Source organism: Xiphophorus couchianus, chromosome 6 (genome assembly GCF_001444195.1).
Source record: "Xiphophorus couchianus chromosome 6, X_couchianus-1.0, whole genome shotgun sequence".
NCBI lineage: Eukaryota > Metazoa > Chordata > Actinopteri > Cyprinodontiformes > Poeciliidae > Xiphophorus > Xiphophorus couchianus.
This window is the reverse complement of record NC_040233.1, coordinates 13,555,078-13,575,772: the sequence shown is the minus strand read 5'-3', so window position 1 is coordinate 13,575,772 and position 20,695 is coordinate 13,555,078. Positions and strand designations below refer to the sequence as shown.

At 37.8% G+C, this 20,695-nt stretch overlaps 1 protein-coding gene across 2 annotated transcripts in view; it reads left to right on the top strand.

Annotated features, from left to right (window-relative positions):
• The window catches only part of gpc5c (glypican 5c), a 98,489-nt gene that overhangs the window by 43,951 nt on the left and 33,843 nt on the right, over positions 1-20,695 (top strand). For both annotated transcript variants that reach the window (XM_028021277.1, XM_028021276.1), the window contains one exon: positions 1,166-1,288. In XM_028021277.1, the coding sequence (XP_027877078.1) occupies positions 1,166-1,288 (123 nt within the window). The remainder of the gene's footprint in view (positions 1-1,165; positions 1,289-20,695) is intronic.

Genomic DNA, 20,695 nt, shown 5'->3' with positions numbered 1-20,695 from the left:
CATATTTCACTGGGAGGATAAGATTTTGGAGATTATTTACCATTTTAGTTCCATGTGTTTAGAATTAAATGTGCAATATCAGAATTTGATTCAGTCACATTTGTCGACCAAGTTTGTGCACAAACACACAGTGAATATGGGAATTCTCAATGTACAGAGATTTTTAATTATATTTCCATTTGATGGAGAAAATAAATATTTGAGAAATACTAATACTTTCTTTTAACTGTGGGTCTTTCTTGCCAATCTTTAATAATGGTCAAACTTGTGGAGTGCATAAAAAATAGTTGCCCTATCAACAAGCTACCCCTTCAAAGATGTGGATTTATGCAACTTGGGTGTGCTCAGAGTTAGTATAATGCCTTGTTGTTTTGGTTATGCCATATTCTTTGTTATTTTTAGATGATAATTTGAATAATGCTCCTTTAGTTGCTCAAAGTTTGAGTTGTTTTATCACTTTACCCTTCATAAAAACCTTATTTAGGTCAGTGATGCATTTGTTCACAAATATTTATTAAAAAATTTACACATATTAGGTGAAATCAGAAGGAAAACAGTTGTAAGAGTTTTTATTTAGGGTCTCAGAGTAGTGGAGAATAGAAACAAAAGCACTTTTTGTCAGTAAAATAAATAGAAAACTATCAAACATTTTCTATGCACTTCAGATTTTGCACTTGAAACACAACAAACTATGAAAGAATTCAAGGAAAATGACTTGAATTTTGAATCAAATCTAAAACCCTTTCATTGGCTGTCTTAGCATCTAACCCATCATTTTTGCTTCTCATTATGGGCTTAGACAATCTGAGTCAGGTCAAAAAGTTCTGCCTTTGCTCTGCAATAGATGACAGGAACTACATTGATAACATCTGTTGGCAGCACTACACAGTGCAACTAAGAAAATGTGCTGATGCAGTCATATTCATGGGCTGTCCTTTCTGCCACTGTCAACATCATCGCTTGTATTTATCACATGCATGCCTTGTCAGAAAAAATATTAAACTAGTGTTTGTTGTTACTTCAACTATTCCAGAGCACAATGGCATATACTGAGGTTCTTCGTGGTATAATCTTGCAGATGACTACAAAATTCTGTTTTAAAATTTTTAAGTCATTGTCATATAGCAATAATAACCATTCTATTGACTCTCTGTTTTTCCATTAGGGAGTTCTTAGGGCAACTGCAACGCTATAAATCCTTCTTCAATACATTGCCAGAGATGCTGTGTGAAGGGGAGTATATAGTGGACGACTCCACCTGCTGGGGTGGTAATGGTGTCGTAGAAAGGTAAGAGAAATCTTTCTAGTGTCTCCATTGTTTGCATCACTGATTAACTTGTGTTTTCAGTGACAAAGAACAAACCTACTTTCTATGTTTGACACAAAAAAAAAACATCACTTGTGGTATAACTTCTAATATATGATTTACTTTTCTTAAAAGTTAAATGCTTAACAGCTAGCTGTGACAATATTATTTTTATATCTTGACTTTATATCTCTCCTCCCTGACCTGAAGGGTCAGGGAGGAGAGATATAAAATTGAGATATAAAGAGATATAAAATTGTCAGGCTGAGAGTCAGTGTGACTGGCTGCTGTTAAGCACTGTGCAAATAAGGAAGTTATTATTATCCATCTCCCTATTGACTGAATGCTGGCAGGATAAAAAGTCATAAGGCTCTGGTTTTCTTTGTGTTTGTGTCAGTGATTTAATTGTTTTCTGCTGAGATTTTCATTTTGTGCTGATTTATGGATATAGCTTTGGAACTAATTTCCTGCTGATGGTTTTGGGTGCATCTCTAAGAGACCAGAGGGCTTGCTCAGTGTGTGGCTCTCCTGCCTCTCACTCAACATATGAAGAAAATTATGCCAATTACTGAGCCAACTCAAATCTGTAATTGTTTCTGAATTCTGGATCAGTTTCTTAAACACTCTTAAAACTACCTCCACAGCTATGACAAGGTCACACTATCCAATTTTTAACAACCACAGTAACTTCAGTTCAATTGGTACTGCCAGAACACAGAAAAATATGCAGATCCCATGAATTAATTTTCCCCTTGTGTGTGTGGGCGCGTGTGTGTGTGGCTTTATCATTTTGCCCTTGTTCAACATCCGGGTTTGGCCTGGCTTTACTTATGTACTTGGTAAGACAATGTGCTCAGCAAGAGGTGCACTGGATGTTGGTTTTTATTGTGTTTAGTGACTGGTGTTTAGCTCAAAACTAAACTACTTGCCTATGTGCAAGAAGAGTATGTAGTGTGGAGGAGAACTAATACTACAAATAACCAAAGTATCCCAGTGGTGAAGTATAGTGGTGGCGCGGGTATGCTGTGGAGTTGCTTTTTCTTTGGCAAGGTACTCTATTGAACATACTACCAGTAAACTGGGCCTGTGGCAATATTTTAGTACACAGTGATTAAAATATTATATCTGTGTTGGAAATTTGTGATTTATAAACCTATAAAGAAGGGAGAATGGGGCATCTATATTTATTTATCAACTTCTGCAAAAGAGAAATTCAGCAAGTTCCCTCCTTTGTCTTTATGAACAACCAGTTGTGAATTGAGTTTGTGTCATTTACTCCCAAGTGTGTTGGTTTTTCATTAACTGTACTACAGAGCTGTAACAGTCTGTTATCACACAATCCCTGCTGATTGCCAGGTCATTGCTTGTGGTGTCAAGTGTTTCTGGTTTGAATGAGAAAACAGTGCCCCACTGAGACATTTGGCAACACTCACAAGCCTTGCTCCTTCACTTACTCTCTTTCCCTGTATCTGACTCTGTTGGCATTCATGACAGAGAAAAGAGGGCCGAGCAGGGCATGATAAAAGAGTCGTCATTTTGGTGCCGTGGTGCCCCCTTTGCGTTGGGGTGCCCCTGATGAGGCAAGTATGTTGGAGTGAAAGTGTGGAGGGGGGCCTTGGCAACATAAAGACCCATTGTGGAGTCAGTAGAGTGGGGCACAGTCCCGCTGTGGAGACCCCCAAAGCATGGAGGGGGAACAAAGGCCCTCCTATGAGTCTGCATGGGAAAGACTCGGACATCACTGCCATAACTTCTCCCACTGCTTGGACCTTTCTTGGGAAAGCTACGTCAGAATAGCAGCAATACAACCAAAAGAAGCAATTGTGTTAAGTAAAAACAAGAAACACATTAGCAACATTTTAATGTAGCAGAGACTAACAAATCACATCAGCGGAAACAGGTCCAAAAGAGAGATGCAAAGGTGTGAGTCCACACCAGTCCTCCAATGACATGCTGGTTTTCCCTAAGCAAGAGATGTATCAATCCACATGGGATCCATAAGCTTGTGAACAGCTGGGAGGTTATTCACAAGGGCTCAGATGAGGAGCATGCATCCACAGACACACAATTTCAACTTCAAAGCCTATGAAAGACTTTTGAGGTTGAAATCCCCTTCTTCTCTTCATTCAACATTTGATGACAGAGTTGTGAGTGCCAGCAGCTGTAAAGAGCATCTCGACCTCTGCTGACATCTCTTAACATTTTCACCATCATAGGTATTTTTTTTGTGTTGCATGTTTTCAGGAAAATCAGGAACAAAATGTTTTCTAATTTTTAAATTAGTGAGTTTTTTTTTTTTTTTTTTTTTAATTCTGTAGATTTTTGGAACAAATTATGACTTATAAATTGGGCCAGTTCCTGCCTTTTTGAGGCACTTTGGTGGTGACAGTGTTTGTTTTTAACTAATCCTATAGATCTAAAAATTCTAAAGACAGTTTTGTCAGTCCCCTCTCAGCTTTGAAGTATTATGCGTGTCACTTTGGATGAGATTGCATTTCACATAGTGCTTTTGTGTGGCGACAGGGTGCAAAACTAACAGTTTTTGCTGTATCCAAACAGGATATGTTACTTTTGTAGTAACATTAAGAAAACATAACTATTTCATTTTGATGTCCATGTTAAACTATCAACTGACAAAAAGGGTAAAAGTTAAATGCTCACTGAGTCCCCCCCAATTAGCACTTGGAAATGCCTGGTAACTGAAAAGTGCTATACAAATAAAATTGGATTGATTTAATTGATTGATTGATACATATTACCAAAAGTATCTAATCAGAAAGTTATTCTTTTGAATTATGCAATCATCTTCTTTGCTTTGTTGATGTGGAAGATGGGATGAATGTTCCCACACTATGGCACAAAGCAGTGCACACATTCTCTGCACTTGGCTGCTTGCCCCTCTCTGATACAAATGTACAATCATCAGAGTATTTCTACAGATAACATGACTTACTTGTGCTGGATGTTTGAGGTGTACAGAGTGAAAAGGAATTGTGAAAGTAACGTCCCTTGTGGTGTTTCTGTCAGTGTTTTGAAAGGCAGAACGTTTTCCAAAGCACATTATCCTTCACCGGGTTCATGTTAAGGTTGAAGAGTTACTGCAGAATCCCAAAGAGTTTTTTTCATATTTGCCGTAAGCGCATGGGACCAAGACTTTTTGGATCTGCAGCCTTGTTCTGGTTCAATCTCACCTCTTGACTTGGGACAGACATAAAAACATGGGAGAGGAAGAGACCCCCGACTCATCTACTGATTTGATTGAAGACAAAGATGCAGAGTAAAAAAAGATTCATGACTGAGGTTAAAAATAAATCATTAGAAGTATGACAGAAAGGCTCAGGATCAAGAGAGGACCAAGTTGGCTTTGGTTGTTCCTGAACTGATTATATTGAAGAATGTGTTGGTACTGTCCAGACTACCGTTTCCCTCCCTGCTTTCCTGGGTGTCACACTCCTGGGGGATATTTTAACACTTGCATGAAAAAGTGAGACAGGTGACGGGATCCAACACTCAAGTCTTTTCACAGTTTTAAATTGCCATCGTTCAATTTCTCCAGACCTGCTGTGTCTGTGCTGAAGCTGCCTGCCTCCTCTTTCTCTCCCATTCTCGGTGTTCGTTGAAACACAACACCAGCTTTGAGTGAGGCCAGCTGATCGGGCTCTAACATTACCCATTTTGATCAATGGAATGGTTTAAACCCCCCTCACACACACACGCCTGCATGCCCACACCCACCCCCAAGCACTCACACACACAAACACACCTCCCTACCTCTTCTCCTTCTCCATGTTACTGTTCAGTATTCTCAACAGTTTATTACAAGCAAACGAACAGTCAAGCAAACAATTGTCCAAACAGCAAGTAGAGGCAAGACTCTTCCTTCAAACTGCACAATTTCTCAGTTTCAACAACTTTCTAAAAGGATAGTAAAAACAAAATGTGCAGCAGAGTTATTCCAATAACCTGCCACCTTATGAGAAGGTGAAGTTCTAGAATACAGTAGATTACATTCCTCTGGGTATTTTGATCTTTGCAGGAGGACACATTTATTACACAAATTAGCAAGTGATTTTTTTTTCTTTTTTTTTCTTAATGTTTGTGTATAATGTGAGACTGATGTTTAGAGTAATTTGACACTTCAACCATGGAGAATTTTAAGTTATTCTAAGATTGCTCTGTACATTCTGGTGTGTTGCACATATGTGATCTTCAGAATGAATGAAAAAAGTAATAACTCAGCACTCCTCTTTGGGGTTGAGTCCAAAGACTTGAGATTAAGACAAAGAGATGGTCCACAGACAATACAGCAATGCAAGTGCTTCTGAATGCCTTGCATTTTTATAAGGTTATGACAGTCCATTTGTTTATCATTTCGACATCTGGAATCTATTCCGCTCATTGTGAGGAGAAGCAGGAAGAACGGTACACCGGGCAAAGTCTTCACCCCTCACACTCCACTCCCTTCTGTTCTGTCAAGCCATACATTTTGTCTCCCCCGGCTTTTCTATCAGTCTCCTGGGTTGAAAGGAGCTTAGTTAAAAAATTTGAGAATTCATCAAAATGGCTTGCATAAGTTGAAAGGATAATAAATGTGTGTATATTTGTGGGAGAAAAAACATTTAACACTCAAAACTTTAAGAGGGGTTTTCTTGTATTTAGAAACATTAAATGTCTGCTCGGTCAGATAGGTCAGATGGGTACTTGAGCAAAAAAAAAAGAAAACACTGAATTGGAACAAGGAGCAGCTGACATGATATATCACATTTTAGGACTGAAGAAAACCCCTTTTTGTTTAATTTTATGATTAACCTCTTCAGTATTTTTCATCTGTCCTTTCTGAATTTCTCCTAGACTTGTTTTTGGATTAGAGTTTGTGGCCGGTTCCTTTCCCATAACCCTGCACAAGAGTTTAGGGCCTCAATTTGACCCTCCAAATTGAACTCTTGGACTGTGTGGTTAGGTGTGCGTGCATGTGCCGGGGTGTGCGGGGGCGTGTTTGTCTGTGTAATTGAAGAAAGGGGAAAATAGCAGTGATCACATGTCAGTCTTTGACTTATTTATTTTCAGTGCTAACATGTTTGGACTGTGAGTTTGGATTGATGACATTTATAAACGGTAAAAACATTATTGCAGAAGATGTGTTTGTGTTGTTGATGTGCAACGTGCACCATTATGCACTCCTTTGCAAATGTGTTACTTGTCACGTTTCTCTCAGTAATGAGTGTTTTGTGTATTTCAGTTTCCCCGTGTTTATGCCTCTCTGCACATTTTTGTGAGGTTGCCTTCTAGCTCGTTTTATTCTCATCATCTCATTTGTGCAAGCAAAAGGTTTCCAGCTTCTCCTATAATGTTGTGTCCTTAGACGGTGGAGTGGGTTGACCTCATATAATTAAAGTGCCACAATAGACTGACATGTTTTATGACAGCAGTTTATATTGGACAAGGTAAACTTGACTCACCAATCGCTGCCCAGTGGAAAGACATCAAACTCAAATTGGAAGAGGAGGATGGGAAGTGGAGCAATTGGGAACAGGAGGGATAATAAAAGTGTCAATCAAACAAGAAAAGCTGATTTAAAATCTGGAATAGATGAGAGATGTATGACTGCGGTAGGGGAAATAAGTAGTTTTAAAAGAGTTATCTTTGTGGCTTTATGCCTCTATGATCCTATTTCAAGTCTTTTAGCTTTTGGTGGCCAGCCAGTGGTAGTCTGTATATCAATGTTCTCTGTCTATGTGTGAGAGGTGTGTGTTAGCCTTCTAAACATTTCTGTTCACCCCTACACAAATTCTGAAGCATTCTGTCAATAAACTAAGAGTACTCTTCCAAATGTCAGTTGCTGATAATGTGCAGAGTTTTACGCTAAAATGTCAGTGGATGAAAATATTTGATGAACCACCACAGCTATGTGGTGAAGTGATTGCTGGTTCTTGGCATACACTCTATGGTGCTTGTCATGAATAAAAACTGTCTCTGCATGTCTGGTCTCTTAATTGATGTTTTAAGTGTTTCAGTTTGTTCACTAGCTCTACATCTATGTATCATAAAATGATACTGTAATCATTAGTTTAAAAAAAAACATGACGGTCATTGCACCTCTATAAGTAAAAAAAATGCCCTTTGTTCAAAGGGCATTTTGCCTTGAGAGCAATTTCCGTCTTCAACTCTTGTCAAATAATGTTAACATACAGTTGGCTTTTTGTTGAGCAAAGTAAACATCTAAATAACTAGATGTTTTGATGTCCAGCTGTAGATCTCTTATTTTTGACCTACTTTTAAATATCTATGACAATTTCTTGGCTCTGCCCTTAATCTCCGTGCAAATTACATCAGTATCTGCCTTAAAGACTGAGTTCTTATGATGTATCTCAAGATTATCAGTGGCATACATTTGACCGCCGTTTTGAAAATTTTCTGGAGGCAATCTTGTTCTGCAGAAGCCTGGTAAAGAACTATTCATTGGATTCAGGGGTGTTGAACCAGGGAAACATTCAAAGTATGCAGGACACCGACCTTCAGATCTGACTTTGTACAGTCACTCACACAGAGTGAACACTTATAATTTACAAATCTCTGCTCCGACTTTATTTTAGGAGCCTGCATTCCTGTTCTTGATGGATACAGTGAATGAAAATGAGTTGTGATTTAGAGTTGACAGATTTTTGACCCAAAAGCTGTTGAATATTGAGGGATGCAGTGTTTACATATACTTTGGAATTTGAGGCCAATGGTGAGCTCTGGCCAAGGTTCTTGTGTGCTTTTAGTGTATAAATGTGCATATAAGGTTAAACTTTCACCGTGTGGTATTTATCAATAAAGTGAGAATCTTAACAGGCGGGTGGTTAGGGTCAAGCTGAAGTTTTAAGCTCAAGTCCAAGTTTTTACACAACCCACAGGAAGAAGAATGTGAGTTTTAAAACGAAAATGAATGACAGGCATGGGAGGGGAGAAGAAAAGCCAACAACTCAACTTCTGTCAAAATAACAAAAAGTACAGTGCTACTGTGTAGGCACTTATATGTGTGCGGGTGTATATGTGTGTGGGATCTGTGTTTAACGTGTGGACTTGGTAACCTGAAACCACAGGGAAAACGTTCCTTGAATTCCGGGTGGGTTTTGGTATCATGCCTTCCTTAATGGAGCCCCCCTGAGTGGTGCTGGGAATGTTGCCTCTGCTAAGGGTGCAAAATAAAGAGAAAGTTCTGCCATATTTTCATTCATTTATGCATAGTTGACCTGCAGCCAAACAGAGAAATATAATAAAAATACGGAACAATCCGGTTCTACAATTGCTATTGTTCCTTAATCAAACAACGGTACTCCAAGCCAAATTAAAGCATCACAGTAAAAACTTAGCAAACCAACAGCCTAAATAGTCTGTACATTGTGAGAAATAGTTAATATTTTCATAATTAAAGCCAGTGTTGTCTGGTTGTGCATAAGTTATTACACATACAAGCTCTAAATTTCTACTGGATTTGATTCAAAAATGGCTGCCAGATTCTACTAAGCTCTGTAGGTGTGGAGTTGGATCATTTTAGAAAAGAAGCACCTTCATTTATTTCTGCTATGGCTCAATTTTTGGCCCATGTTTCAGGTCTTGGTCCAAACCATTTTGCCATGCAATCATCATTAACTTTGTTACCAAGTAAAAAAAGATAAACATTCCGCAGTTTGCAAATGTTTGGAACATGGGTAAACTAACACTGTAACACAATATGCAGGCAAAGCAAGAGAATAGTCTGTTCTATCTAAAGTATGATGACATGAAAACATGAATGCAGCTTTATAATCAAAAAATTTAAATATGTGTTCCCAGATGAGGCTCATTTGCCAGCTTAAAAGTTCATTTCAAAAATAGCAACTATTTGAAATTAATAGTAAATATTATAAATATCTTTCATACAGTCCACCTTTCTGTACCTACATTTTTTATTGGTCTAATGTAATATTTTACTCTTAAATACTGTGTTTTAATTATCTGTAAGAGGAAAATTATTATAGTTAATAGAAATAAAGCCCTAAAAGCATCCGTCTGTGTCTAATTCATCCCTCTATCTCTATAATGTTTTTCACTTCATTGAGTGAAAAGGGGATCATCTGTGGTTATGTGTCTGTAAAGTCATTTCCCTTATGCATGATAAGTGTGCTCTGGTGTGTCTTGTGAATTTGTCTGCATGAGTTCATGGTAAAGGACAAGTGTGAGAAGTACTTCCATGTACCCCCACCTCCTTGCAGCAGCAGACCATGAACTCTAGTTTCCTCACTCAACACCCTCGCAGAACCTCTGTCCTATGTATGTGGGTTGAATAAACATATAAACTAGAATACACTGTGCTCTGACCTTAAAACAGGTCAACCTGTTTTGACTACTTTTTGCCAGTTTACTATAAAAAATAATGTCAACATATAGCATTAGCTGATGTTATTTTGATCAGTTAAACATAAGCAGACAAGCAAACAGGTGGTTACACCACACCAGGAGATCACAGTCCACTCCACCCGGCTGTGCTCTCGGGCATAGTTAACTCTGCTGGCTTTGCCCCTGCCTGCCCTTGTCTGCCGTCCAAACACCAACTGTCCCTGTGTCTCCCCCCAGACCCAGGGTGTACGTACAAGTGACTACTTGTACGTCTTCATCCCTCGAGGGGCATCACACAAGGCACTTGAGCAGAATTCCTTAGGGTATGTCTATTTGTAGTTTTCTTCTTTAAAGAAATGTTATTAATGAAATGCCTTGTTTTCACGAACACAGAATAGATTCCAGAAATATCCAATATAAGAACAGTAAACATAAGAGAACATGGGTTGTGAAGAAAATCATAAACAAAGATCTTCTATGATCAATTCGAGCCAAGTTTTCCAAAATCTGTATGGTCCAGTTGACGTATTCTATTAAAATGATTACCTGCAGAGCTGTTGCATTTCTTGTTAAAAGCATCACCAGGCAGACTTGTGATGAGCCTAATTTTACCAGTTAGTCCCATAGCAACGCAGCCCATAACAATACAATCATTCCAGTCAACATCAGAGGGAAGAAGTAGGAACAATTTCCTTTGATCAGCCCTCAGAAAAAGTTGTTATTCAGGTGAAGTACTGTGGGACTTCAGACTGCATGCTTTGTCACTATGCACGCAAATAGTGCAACTTTTTAAGGTGATCCAAGTCAAATAGGTTCACTTAATTTATAAGTAGTGAATCTGATCCAATCAGATAAAAAAATTCAGTCACAAAAAGGTTTAAAGTCCTAAGATTGAACCTGTAGGATCCCATATGCATAATTGAGATCCCTATTTATTTTTTTTCTTTTCTCCCACATTGATGTTTACTAGCACCAGCTAAATCCTTATGTCAGAGTAAATTTGGAAAAGTCCAAGTTAGGGAGTAGCACAAAATACTGATATCTAAAAACCAAGATGTCAGTTTTTATATCTGATATATTGGTTCAGATATCAGATATAATTTGTATCTGATGAAGGCAGATAAAAATTACCATCTGCCTTCATCTTTCTTAGTGATGTGTTGTTTAAGAAAGGTCACTCATGAAAGAAATTGAAATTATTGATTAGACAAGTTATATTGTATATATCATAATAAATTACTCAATTGGTGAAGAACCAATTGCCTCAAACTGGAATTTTCAAATTCATCTCATTGGCTGCCTTATGGTCATGTGTACAATTTTCCAACCTGTTCTTGATTGACATATATGCCTGCTCATGGCAAGCACGATAGCTATGACTGGGATTTCCGCCAAGAAGGCCATTTTGTCCACGTGTTTATCAATCCTACCATCTGCTTGCCTTCATTTGCATAACAACTTTTGTCCTTCTTCTCTTTACCTTCTCTCTCTTTTCATAAACTTCAGGTTTGTAGTACATCATGCGATATATGTTATTCTGGTGTAGGGTAGCTGCAGTTAAAGCCGACTCCTAATCCAGCTCTATGCAGTGTGCTCTCAAATGTTCATCTCATTGAGTGTCAGGGGATCATCTGTGGTTATGTGTCTGTAAAGTCATTTCCCTTATGCATGATAAGTGTGCTCTGGTGTGTCTTGTGAATTTGTCTGCATGAGTTCATGGTAAAGGACAAGTGTGAGAAGTACTTCCATGTACCCCCACCTCCTTGCAGCAGCAGACCATGAACTCTAGTTTCCTCACTCAACACCCTCGCAGAACCTCTGTCCTATGTATGTGGGTTGAATAAACATATAAACTAGAATACACTGTGCTCTGACCTTAAAACAGGTCAACCTGTTTTGACTACTTTTTGCCAGTTTACTATAAAAAATAATGTCAACATATAGCATTAGCTGATGTTATTTTGATCAGTTAAACATAAGCAGACAAGCAAACAGGTGGTTACACCACACCAGGAGATCACAGTCCACTCCACCCGGCTGTGCTCTCGGGCATAGTTAACTCTGCTGGCTTTGCCCCTGCCTGCCCTTGTCTGCCGTCCAAACACCAACTGTCCCTGTGTCTCCCCCCAGACCTCTAACCTCAGTTATCCGTGCCCTTCTCGGCATGTAGGCATGTGGCTTGAGGAGAGATTCAGTTTTAGGGTTTAATATCTGTTTCTCTTCCAGTCTTCCTTCAATCCTTCCTTCTTTCCTTCTTCCCTTCCTTCCTTCTTTCTTTCCACCTAACCTATATCCAGCAGTTTTTATGTTCACCCATATTGCCACTTAGTGGCAGTATTTTATCACTGCAATAGGTATTTCATAACCAATTTAAAGAAGTCACAAACTTTATAATCAAATGCAAATAATATTTTGATTTAGACCAACAACTATAGTTAGCAGTGGTGTTGGTTCAGTATTTCACAGGGAAAAAAACAACAATGAATGCCTATTTTTCAGTCCATCCATCCATCCATTCAATCTACTTGCAGGCCAGAAGATGAATCCTCCCCATCTTCTCCATGGGGTTTTGGGCCTGCTCCCAGAAAGGTGTGGCCAGAAAATCTGAATAATTAAGATATAAAACAGAATGGGGTAAAAAAAGATTAGAAAGAAAACTATTTAATGATAATTGCATTCATTCTCACAAAACGATCTGAAGTTAAAAATAAATTAATAGTAACTGGATCAATAAATATGGCTCAGATCAAGCACAACTCCTAAAAAAGATTAGGTTAATGTTTTTGTCTAAATGGATGGAAGTGTTATTACTAGTCTCTTTTTCAAATAAGTCACTATTTATGGCAAAATCTATCTCAGTTTATATCAGTTTTTATAAGTGCATGCATTGGGTTTTACATTTGTGTTCCATAAATCTAATAGTTTAGCTATTTTCTTTAGAAGTCTATGTGGTCTGCTGTTTCAGACTGCAGCATGTCTGCTGGTACATTAATGCAGGCGACACAGAGGTGGGGAGAAGTTACACCCAGCCACAAACACGGTTAGGGCAGCCAGGCCTGGAAAAGTCCTCAAAGCAAACCACGGACCAATTACAGTTTTAATCGATCTCATTTCCATCACAGACTATTAGAGCTTTAAACATGCTCTGGCCATATTTTATGTTTCCACCACTCTGCCACTAACACTACAGGAACATGTTTACAAATTTCTTTTTATAATTTGTTTAACTTTCATGTCCCCAGTGAGTCATAAATTTGTAGTTGCGGGAAGGGAGAATGGTTGGTTCCCTCACTTAGCTGCAAATAAAACTTGTCAGTTTAAATGTCTTAGGTTTAGATTTGATTTTCAATGTCCATGGAGCAACAATTCACAACTGAGAAAACGGTCCTTTATCCGTCAACAGACAATAATTCGTTTTATTCAGATGAAAAGTATGAAAAGATAGTTTTATATTTCACTTGAATATTAGTGTTTAAGGTATGTAATAAAAGGCTGGAATGACAGCTTTGCATCCTCTGGGAAAACACTATGCCATTGTTCAGCAGGTTATTGTGATTATTACAGTGAAATGAAATATGTTACAGTTGCGTAAACTATCTTTTTCAAGCGATCTTGCTTTAATTTTAACCATTGTTTTTAAATAATGAATACAGCATACTTCTAATTCATAGCACTCACCACATGGAGGCAGTATAACCACAGTTTTTCTTAGACTAACACCTCTATCTGTGTTAACAGTGTTGTAGCTATGACTGACTAAATGACCAAAGGCTTAATATATTCACTATAAACTGCCAGACAACAAACCTAGTCCTTTTAGTACATCTTATTTATTGGCAAAGAGATGTGCTTAACAGACAGAGTTCAATATGTCATAATGAATTTAAAATCATTTGCAGTTCTCACATAAAAGGGACTCTGAGTGAGTCTTCCTTCTCCACTCTATGAATATTGTCTTTTCAGTGTCAGATCATCTTGTTTATGAGCAGCTAATATAGATGGTAAGACATAGGTAGGTAGGCCAGCTTCCTTACAAAAACCGCAGAAAAATCTCTTAATTAGACATTCATAGCTACTCAAATATAAACCACAGCTTAAATAACCAGTCATACCACTATCTTTTAGCTGGCAGTGTTTATACTGCATATATTTGGATGGTTGCCCACTTGAAAGAGACTGCGCAAGCAAAAATAAAGTAAATGAAAACTTACTTGGGAGGTAACTGACAGTTAACTTTTCTTATAGCCCCACTCAGAAAGATTTGAATTAGATGAGCTGTGTATGCCCAGAGATATATTCCTTTAACCAGCCTCTTGGTAATATGACATTCTTACAAACATTTAGAAGTGAGAAAAACACAAGTATGAGAAAAGAAAGAAGCATGAATATATATATATATATATATTTTTTTTGCTAAGAGCAAGTCACTATGTGGCAAATTAATTTGCCACTTTGCAGTTGCTGCAATTGTTAGATAAATCGATACATGTTCATTAGCCTGGAGTACTGAAGAAATGAGACATGGTCTGTTGAATGCAGGCTTGTAATGGGCTAATGATGAGCCAGGCTAAATATTGTCTCACCTTGCCTGCAGATATTCATGGGAAAAAGAATAGATCTAATGATACCAAACACCTCTCCGGAACAAACTAATCATAACACATGGTGCTAGCAGGATGTGGATAGCTGTAAATATGTGCACATATTTTGGAATGTCTAGCTACATGTTTAATTAGTTCCCTTTTACTTTTCAGACTCAGTGGGTTCACTGTGGCTCAGTTTTTGTTCCAGCTTTCCAAATATCTGGGTTTGGCCCAGGTCACAGTGGTCTTCAGCACATTCCAAGGAAGGACAAGACAAGGGCTAAATTAAAAACAAAAAAAGTTTTTGTTTGGATAACCTACACCAGGGCTTGTGTGTTTCCACAGGCAATGGCTAGGGGATATAATAAATATTATCTGTTAGGATTTCTGGATGCAGGATGTGTGACCTTGGTCACCAGCGGATCCTTCAAACTTTCCCCTGGAAGTCTGTCTGTAATCTGTTTTTTTCCTTAACCAATTTTGCCATAAGTTCACTGGACAGCTCATCTTTGAAGAACATTTCATTTTGCTATTAGATGTAGGCCACATCACCACAAGACCATGGTCTGCTGTAGTGGAAGGGACTGGGCTCAGCTTTCATTTCCATCTACCAAAAAAACACACCCAGCCAACAACTACCACAGCCCATGGCTGACTGTCAAGGAAACAGAGACAGACAACCATTCACAATGCCTTTTTACAACACATAGAACTCTGTTCATGTAAAATTAAAGGATGAACTTGTACACTATTTCACATAAGTACTGTATTTATTCCCCTAAAACTGTTTCACATTGTACAATCATAATCTTGAATGCAGTTTTGTGATAGACCACAAAACTACATTCAAGAGTAGTTTTCCTTAATCTTATTTTTAAGATTAAGGAAAATTAACAATGCTTTTAAGATTATTTTTGAAATAAAAATCTGAAAAACATTAGTGCAAGAAACCTGTTAGAGGCTGGTAAACATTTGCAACAGAAACAATAGTCGGAGTATAAACCTAAAACTTGAAAATGACTCTTTACAGATACTCCCATGCTGTCTGAATAATCATCAACTATTTTGCATACCAGAACTGGTAAAAAAAAACATCACCTTCTTAAATTGCAAATACAGAGACAAATTACCCAGAAAGATTTGTAGCTATTCTTACAACCAACAGTATTTTGCAAAGCATTAGCTCGCAGGGTCTCAAAAATAAATGGATGTCACTATTTGGAGATTTTTATTTAGAAAAAAAAGAATGTTTGCAAACCATCTGTCACTTTCCTTCTATTTCACAATTATGGGCTATTTGTGATACTCTCCTATATGGCTTTAAATAAGAGTTCCTTGAAATTTGCATCTGTATTGTGTCAAAATATGAAAACGGTCTTGTGGTATAAAAAAATTAGCAAAGCATTTTACATGATGCATTACATGAAATCTGACATAAATGATTGACCATGTAAATTAAAATATTACATAGTGAGACTAATGGATGCAAACCCTCCCCCCAACACCCCATTGCCAGTCCCTGTGCAAAAGTAAATGTTTAAGGAAATCAGGAAGTACCTGACTTGACCTAATAAAAGGCCAGGCTCACGCAATTTATGGCTTTAAAATCATCTAGAAAGCAGAGCATGAAAGGGAGCATTTTGTAAGCACAGTTACAGCTTTTATTGCACTGCTGAGACCACACTTTTATTGTGTGTGAGACATTAGTAATTTGAGCTGTAAGACCTTAAGCCATATAGCTGTTGCAGTGCAACCATTCAATAAAACAGCCTGGTCTTGGTCAAATCAACCTGGGAACCCTTTTGAAGGAGTAAACCCAACCCTACCACAAAACCTTAATCACCCATATCTCGTTGTGAAATACCTCAGATAGACACAGCACCAGCTCCGCACACATGATTTGCCTCAGGTATAGTTCAGGAAGTTAACATTAAAGGTCCGCTGATGTAAACATCATGAACAAATATGCATGCTCTTGACTAAAATGATGCAACCTGGAGTTGAGAGTTAAAAAACACAACCTTTCAATTGTTCAACAACCAACATTAAATGATTTGTAAAAAATAATATTCATAGATTCAAAATAAACACAGTGTAGCTATATTTATATAGCGTTGATGGTTATGTTATCTCTGGATGTTAAAATATTTGCTCCTTTATATTTATAAACTTATATATAAATATATTGAAAAAGACCAAAAAAAAAAAAAAAACAGACATCTATCAAAACAATGTTTATCCAGGGAGTTAAAAATCAAAAAGTTTTGAAGCCACTTGAAATACTTGGAATTCTAGGTTTCCTTAAGAGAAACAGAGCTGGCTGAGCTATAGATGAATTATTACAAATGACAAGATTTCTGAGTTTTGAGTTTCTCACCACAGCCTGATTAGTCATGCAGACACACCCCATCACAAGAAGGGGTTTGTCAGAATGAAATCATCAAAACAAATTCCAAGCAACCTCTATACAGGAAAGATTACATCGCTAAATTCTGCAGCTATCTTTTCCGATGACATTTGTTGCCAAGATGTCTTCTTTTCCTGTACTGATCTTCATATTTCTAACTCTGCTTGATTCTTCCCACACATCTGAGCAATCACATCATGAAACACATGACAGGAGGCTCTCTGGACTTCCAGCCAAGACCACAGAATCACATGGCAGCCTTAACTTACCTATTAAATAGATTAACTTAAGGTTCCCTAAAGTTCAGCAAAGCAGAGGTTTTGTTGATACTAATCAGTTGGAAGAGAAGACCAAACATTTATCAAAAATAATTTTGTTTTTGACAATATAGGGCAAGAAGACTTTTAAACCTGGGAAGTTGAAATCAGAAGTTGTTGGGAATAAAAAGTTAAAAGAATTAAATTGATGGTGTATGGCCTGTAACCTTTCATCTTACACATAGCATGCCAAAGACAATGCCAGTTTAAAAGAGGTGATAAAGTCAGTAAAGAAAAAAAATGATACTTTGAACTGCCAACCAAAGGGTTGACTTAGAGAGATCATCTAGGAGCTAAAATAAAAGTAGTGGAGTGCAGGATGGGTGAGAGAAAAAGAGCAGTGAATAAAAAGGAGACTGCTTAAGCTTAACTGCCCTGCAGATGACCCCTTCATTTTTGCTTGCAGTTTCTTCTTGCACATTTTGTGATCCAAGTATTTCCTCTTTAATATTGGTGTCTTTGAAGTATAGCATGCTATATTGCTTACTGCCAGGAGTTCAGACAGCTTCAATAAGAGCAACCAAAATGTTCTCTTTTCTTTTTTTTTTTTTTCTTTTTAGCTTGATGTTTGAAATATTTATTTTTCATGAGAGCAAATATACAATTTTAGAGGTTATGGCAGGTTTCATTGCCATGTGTACTTGTTTATGGGGCACAGCACTCCGGCAGAGTGTTTGTATCTGTTTAGACATATTTATATTCATTGTAATTGGCAGCATGTTCTCATAGGTTATGTTGATTAAATGTTTGTAAAGTGGCTTTCACCAGTTCCTTTAGTGTTTGTACTACAGCGAAAGGCTTCTAGGCTCACAGTGTGTGAGAACAGTCTGGCCTTTCAGAACAAAACCTCTCGTTCAGACTATTTCAACATGTCCAAGCCCAGCTCGTAAAGTTAGCTGGCTACAGGCATCCACTAGACCCCTCCCTTGCTTTCCCTGCTGAACTCACTTGTGACTTCAGGCTTTCCTCTTAAAAGGGCAGGAAGAAATAGCGGTATTGCAGCTTTTCCAGGGTTCCATGGTTTTAATGATGTAGATGGCAACACTTACTAAATATATGTTGTTCTTTATTAAGCACTATACACAAAATTATGTTGTAATTATAACAATTCTAATAATAATAATAATAATTGTTCTCTATGTTTTAATACCTGACTTTATTACCAAAGTGAATGACACAATTTTACCATGTATGCAAACATAACATATGATTCATTGACATCCCAAGCGGAATTAGAGCAAACCTCTGACAAACAGTGTTATAATGCATTACCAGATACATTTGAGTCATTTTTGCCTCATCAGCTAACACTGAGGCAAAGACACCAGGCAAGAAAATTCTCCGAGTCCTACATTGAGTCTGTGAAGTTATTTGAGTGGAAGCAACTGAGAAATCTACCTTAAAGCAGCCGGAGGAAGAATGATGATGAATGATGAGAGCTGTGTCGGAACACATTTTTTACACAAGCTGGTGAATAATAACTTAAATAACACCAGCTTGTGAAAATCTGCGGTCAGGAAAATTGACTGCAGATTTAAATAAACAACAGCATGAAAAGCTTCTAACATGTAAATAGCAGTTACTGCACCAGATGCTTTCATGCTGCCATATAGCTACCATTGGAAATTACACATATAAAATCACACATAACTAGCTTCACTTACAGACCTGTGATTGACTATCAATAAGTGTTGTTATGACAAAAAATGAAATGTTTACTACCAGTTACCTTTGTGCAGACGAACATGTGGTAGTTGCCTTCCATCGCAGTTTCTTTCAACTGGACATGAGGTCGGCTGCAGGTATTGATCCATTTATTGCGTTATTCCAGACTCCATTTGAATTTTGGAAATGTAATAAATTGTATACCGCCCCCTACACGCTCTGGGTAACGGCTGTCAGAATTTCATGTCTCCCACTGATAATGATGGACCATGATTTCTTATTATTTTTCCTCAAAATCTCTATGATCGCAGGGCTTTAACGATGATGAACACAGATATTCTGACTATCTGTACTATCCAACAATCTGTCTTACCTTGTGACCATGGACCTTACCAAGCTCCGCCCACAACCGACCCACGTGACCGCAAGTCTCACAAACAAAGCCTCGCGGCGCGTTGTTTCTATGTAAACATGACTCGATTAGTGCATCATTTCTACCGGATTTTCACAATATATCAGCTACTACAATGGACAGAGGAACTAACAAGTTCATGTCATCTTTTTTGGATGCGATCAAGGTGATCACGCGATGCCTCCAACATTGTTTATGTCACAGTAAAATGCTTTCGCTCAATGAGGAAAACGGCAGATCCACACACCCTCTACATCAGGGGTACCCAAACTTTTTGAGACCAAGATCTACTTTTTCTCTCACCAGCCGGCTGAGAGCTACCTCATGACATGAAGACATAAAAATTGTAAATTAAACTCTATTGACTTATTTTATATGCGAATATACATCAGTTATAGCAGAAATATTAAATTGACAGAAAACCTAATGCAGTTTCTTCCTCAGTGAGACTCTGTCACTGGGAGCAGGTTACTGGTTTCTCAGGTACAAGCTGGTTGCAAACCTGAAACCAGAAGGTGTCAGTCAGTTATGGTAAATCTGAAATTTGATTTTACTTACCACCATGCCTGACAGCTAGAACAGTGCTCTCAGGTTTAAAAGTATCACTTAGATTTCTGCCAAATTTTTCCTTATTACTGTGGTCAAATTAAATCTAAACGTAAAGTAATTGTCCAGAAGGTGTTTTACTTGACACTTTTACTTGGAGCTGGAGTGTCTGTCTTGGCTGACTCTCTGTCTAGTTTGATGTAAAACTTGATGTAAAACTTCCTTCACATTGGTGTTCACATTGCGACTTCCAGTTCACAATGGGTCTGTCTATTCATTAGGTGTTCCTCAACAACCTAACCAACACGAAAGCATGTTCCAACAGGAAAACAATAACAAACACAGATCCAATCTGGTTTTAGGATGGATGAAGTAGAGTGACATCATTGCTACAACTCACAATCTCTATAAACCATGTTTAAATACACCTACTTTTTTTTTAACCAAAGCCATAACTCTATGAATAGTATACATGAAAACATTCAGAATCAGGATAATGAGGTGCAAGTTCGCTTTGCTGTCTTCCCACTGCACTTTGAAGATGAATGTTTGATTTTGATTTCTGCTTCAAACACAAAAAGCATTCCTGCAGGCCTTTAAAAGATCAAGAGAGTTCAGTTAGAAGTTGAAAACAGGGAGCGGAGGTCACTGCTACTGTGTGCTCTAAGCAGAGAGAAGATCCAGACAAAGCAGCCTTTAAGAGTGTGTGTTAATGGGGCATTCAGAGATGACTGTTACAGTTCCACCAAAAGGAGCCAGAGTCATGAGTCAAATGTTATACATGTGTAGGTAATCATTTGCAATGTTTGCTGACACTTAACATTTGACTCGAGGAGACAAATGAGCAGAATGTTGTTTTGTTAAAGTAAGGCAAAGTGTGTAAAGATTTAAGCATTTAATTGCTGTTGCTGAAGTCTGATCTGTGCCATAAACCGCTGGATTATACTGTTTAGCACACTAAATTTGCTATCAAGTAATTATCCTGGGATATCCTGCGGCATCATTTGTCATGTCCCTTATGTGCTATCAAATATTACTCCAATGAAATGTGGTTAGCCTAACACTGTGCCAGACTCACCATGAAACATCTTTTTCTCT